Source organism: Hydra viridissima, unplaced genomic scaffold (genome assembly GCF_058129835.1).
Source record: "Hydra viridissima isolate aposymbiotic clone 2 unplaced genomic scaffold, HvirCarnegie_v1 scaffold_100, whole genome shotgun sequence".
Taxonomy (NCBI): domain Eukaryota; kingdom Metazoa; phylum Cnidaria; class Hydrozoa; order Anthoathecata; family Hydridae; genus Hydra; species Hydra viridissima.
Genome location: NW_028324369.1, coordinates 1 through 4,609, shown reverse-complemented (window position 1 = coordinate 4,609; position 4,609 = coordinate 1). Strand labels below are relative to the sequence as shown.

The following is a 4,609-nucleotide window of genomic DNA, read 5'->3' as shown; positions in this document are numbered from 1 at the left end:
GCAAGTAATCGAGAGTGACTGGGCACTAACAAAAGGAATCTTTTTGAATAGCAATAACTCAGCGAAAGATGACGAAGAATTTAAGAAAAAATGGATAGCAGCATCGAAAAAGATTACTGAAAGCAAGATCCAATGGTATAATAAACTTCAATATAAAAAAAAACTTGGAATTAATTTGTTAGGTATTTCTAGAGTTGATTATATCCGAGCTGAAAGTTTTGAACCTAATCAATAGACGGTCGATTCCACAGGCGAAGAAGTCACAGCTCTTGAACGAAACCCACGCTTTGACATCGGTTATCCAAATAGTCGTAAACTTTTATCGTTTACCAATTTTTTAATGAGTGATTGATGTGATAGTGGGAGCTTAGTTCGGTGAATATGGCGGATGTGGGAGAAATTCTCATCCTTGATTGGTGATCGATTTGACGACACGATGTTCAACATGAGGACGGGCATTATTGTGGTGGAAGACAGATGGTTATTTATTTGTGATCATTTCGTCTCAATTACAGCATGAAAGCAGTCAAGCTAATGAACTATCGCTTCTCATTTCTGTCCATAATACACCGCTATTTATGGTTGTCTTCTCATTCCATCAATAAATGCCGTTCTGTTCCACAATGCATACCCGATAGCCTTCTTACAATGACATCTTTTAGTACTCATTTTGGAGAAATACCTTGCGAGACGCAAACCTTTTTTTATCACGTTTTCGAAGAGTACCCATGATTCATCACCCGTGACAAGATTCTTCAAAAACGGAACTTACCCATTTTATTGAAATAAATCTATGAAAATGTAGAAAATTTCGGCTTTGTTGTTGTCAGAGAGTTCGTGAGAAATCAATCCAGCCAATTTCCAAACCTTCCCTCACTTTTTGAAGCGGCCAACAACCGTGGTTTGGTTGACATTTAAGTCATGGACTTGTATTCGTGTTTTCAGGCTTTTGTCTTATTCAACGGTTCTTCATTTGCTAGGATCATGTCGCCATGCTTGAACCATCTTTCAACTTGACTTTTGCTGATTCCCTTTGTTCATTGAGATTGCAAAATGACTCGACCGCTGACCAATCTTTTTCAAAATTGTACAGCTGAACCAAGGCCGATTCTAAGTATGATTATTCAACACAAATTTTTGTTAATCAAAAAGTAAACAAAATTATTTTTTTAAAAAAAACAAATAAAACACCAACTTTTTAAATGAAAAAAAGCGCGAAAAAATTCGAAATAATTACGCACACACTCAAAACGACAACAAGAAAGAGGAAAACAAAACAAAAAACAAACAAGCATTTACTTCGAAACACATGTATTCATAACGAAGTGATTTGCTGATGTCAATGCTTGAACTTATTATGATTTTAAACATCCTGGGTGGCCTATTTCGTCATCATTCTTTTAACGATTTTTAATAACATTGAAAAAAAAAGTTGACGCACAAAAAAAAAGTTACTAAGTGTGAATATATACCTTAATCAAAAACTTATCTTTGTTCTTCATGCTTCCGATATTGTCGTATAGCTATAAGCAATATTTTACGTAAATTACAAAAACTGGTCCTTTGCTTTTTGGATTCATTATCAGCTTTTTTTGAAAAAGTTTATGTTCTATTTTTTTTGGAGAACTGGCTTGTGAAATTTAAAAGCTTATTCTTTTAATGACATTAGTAAAAGCTTATTTGTTTTTAGAGTTACCCATTACACAATGAGTTCCGTAGACGAAGATAAAAAAGACTTTTCTAAGGAAAGTTTAATTGACCATTCGCATAGTGGTAGTGTTCTACATATTGATTCGCATCCAGAAGATCAAAAAGAAGATTATCATGAAGTTATAAAGATAATTGACGAAAAGATTGCTACTGTAAATAGTGGTATGTATGTATGGAACATTTACAAAATAAACACACATACACGCAGATATATATATATATATATATATATATATATATATATATATATATATATATATATATATATATATATATATATATATATATATTAAGATCAATTTTATAGTTGAACTATAATTGTTTTTATATTGTTTATGGTTATTCTTTCGAATTGTTCTTTTGGACTAGACCTTTTTTGTTACTTAAAACAAACGTTATTTGATTAACTACTTGATTAAATTGAAATTCACTATTTTAACTAAAAAAGCAGTCATAAGTCTATTATCCCTGTAAATGTTTCATATATAAAAAAAAAAAAAAATGTTGTTTATAAAAAAGTAGAAATAATAGTTGTATGCTGTGTATATATAAAGATGATGTATATTTGTATACAAGTTCTAAAGCAAAAATGATGTTAAGCCAATACTCAGTTAAATATTTGGTAGTGCTTGAGCCAAAATAAAGACCAGCATCTTACTAATATAATTTTGAGTATATAAACTATTATTGTTGTTGTTGTTGTTGTTGCTGTTGTTGTTGCTGTTGTTGTTGTTGTTGTTTTTGTTGTTGTTGTTGTTGTTATTATTATTATTATTATTATTATTATTATTATTATTATTATTATTATTATTATTATTATTATATTTATTTATTACTATTATTACTGTTATTACTATTATTATATTATATTATTATTATTATTATATTATTATTATTATTATTATTATTATTATTATTATTATTATTATTATTATTATTATTATTATTATTATTACTATTATTATTATTATTATTATTATTATTATTATTATTATTATTATTATTATTATTATTATTATTATTATTATTATTATTATTACTATTATTATTATTATTATTATTATTATTATTATTATTATTATTATTTATTTTGACAAACAAATGTTGTAGACTTTAGTAACAAAGGTTTCAAATTAAAATCTCATTTTTATTAATTTGATCAACATTTTTGCTTTGGAAATAGATAAAAATTTACTTCATGATTTTACACTGATTTTGGCCTTAACAATATGAATAAAGCTATTAAATCACATAATCTAATGTAAAATTTTGTTATTCTTAAAAGCTGAACTGAGACCTGCTTTTGTTGGATTTCGAACTTATCTTTAGATTTGAGATAAAAGCTGTAGTAGATATTGTTTTTGACTTTCATTCTTTGTTAAAGCTGCATTACACAATTGGATAAATAAAACCCTTTCAATCTTCTCTCTGGTGAAAAAAAATTAAAAGATCATTGAGCTTTCACTTTAATTGCAACTTTGTACCTTTGTGGCAATTAAAATTAAATTATGTTAAAAACCAAATATATTTTTATAACTTGTTTTGTCATTTTTGTTTATATTATCTTAATTTAAAAATCATCATTGAGTATTTGTTTTACTGTTCTACAAGTTTTTTTAAACTGCACTCACTTAAATTATCTCCTCTTTTTCCTATTATAAGCAATAAGACTAATTACTGTCATATAAATTCACGTTTGCTACTTATTATTATTATTTTCTAGTCATTCCAAGTTCTTCTACAAGCTTCTGTGGGTGTTCTGCCTCATTGTTCAAGTTAGTAACAGGAATTGTTATAGTGTTGCTCATTTCAATTTCTAGCACAGGGGCCACACAATTTGGCAAAAGTGCATTTTCAGCAGATTTTAAAGCTCCATTTTTCACCACTTGGTTTTCAACTTGTTTTATGATTATAACATATCCAGTTTATATGGTCAGTTTAATCTTCAAAAAATCAGCATTCAGGCTAAAATCATTTCTACGGTATGTTTTGCCTCTATTTTCTAAACTCTTCTTTTTTTTATGTAAAAAAAAAAAGGTATGTTGTTCATTTTATGATGTAAACTTTGCAAATGAAAAATAAGAATAGTTAGAATATATTATAAAATAATTTGAATTTTATAAATGTCTAGGATATTTAAAAGTCAGTTTAAGACTGGTTAATTAAATCCTAAGGTCTAATCATTTGTTTATCTATTATGTTTTCAGTAGCTTAACGCAGCGTTTAGCTTCTTTTTTTTCTTTTGTGCTTTGAACATTAAGTAGATGATTGAGACTGGGCACCAAAAGAAATCATTTGTCAGTTATGTATGGGAACCTTTTGTGTACCCCTGACCACTTTTTGTATTTTTTGTCTAGACTATTGAATCAATTTCAGCCAGTCAAAGTTTGTGTTATTTTTTCATATTTTGCACAAAAAATTTTCTGACTTTTTTCTCATTCAACCAAGAAATATCATTTTTGAGTGTTTTGATAAAGTAGCTAAGTGTTCAATGGTACAATATGGGGATTGTACCTGGGTCAAATCATTATATTTCAACCAATGGCCTGTGGGGCACCATCTCTGATTTTCCTGATTGTACCTTTGATTGAGATGCAATTAGAAATGAACTCATTGTTCCTAGGATTACCGATTTTAAAACCTTTTTGCTTAATGGAATTATATATTTGAAGTAATTATATTGATATCAATAGGAAGTAATTGGTGATGATGTGATCATATCAAAAATCTGGCTCAAGGTACACAAATCTCCCCTAAATAGGTTTGTCACTTAGAAATCTCTCAAAACCGAACTACAAGTATTTTTTAGTTTTAAAAATTGTGAATTAATAGTTGTTGTATACTGTACAGTAAAAGATGTCAGATCAATATCAAACATAATGGCGTCTAGATGATCCAT

General features: G+C 27.9%; 1 protein-coding gene across 1 annotated transcript; it reads left to right on the top strand.

The window, feature by feature from the left end:
• The first annotated feature begins 1,659 nt into the window (after positions 1 to 1,659).
• On the top strand, positions 1,660 to 3,807 carry LOC149875930 (uncharacterized). Its single transcript, XM_090076018.1, has 2 exons — positions 1,660 to 1,872; positions 3,434 to 3,807. Exons 1-2 carry the CDS (start codon positions 1,707 to 1,709, stop codon positions 3,790 to 3,792), a joined length of 525 nt encoding a protein of 174 aa, XP_089932144.1. The 5' UTR covers positions 1,660 to 1,706; the 3' UTR covers positions 3,793 to 3,807.
• The last annotated feature ends 802 nt before the right edge of the window (positions 3,808 to 4,609 follow it).

What these genes read in the sequence shown, in the direction of transcription:
- LOC149875930 (XM_090076018.1), top strand. Translation starts at nt 1,707, where the DNA reads ATGAGTTCCGTAGACGAAGATAAAAAAGACTTTTCTAAGGAAAGTTTA. An exon ending in GATTGCTACTGTAAATAGTG is followed by an intron (nt 1,873 to 3,433) that starts GTATGTATGTAT and finishes ATTATTTTCTAG; the next exon opens with TCATTCCAAGTTCTTCTACA.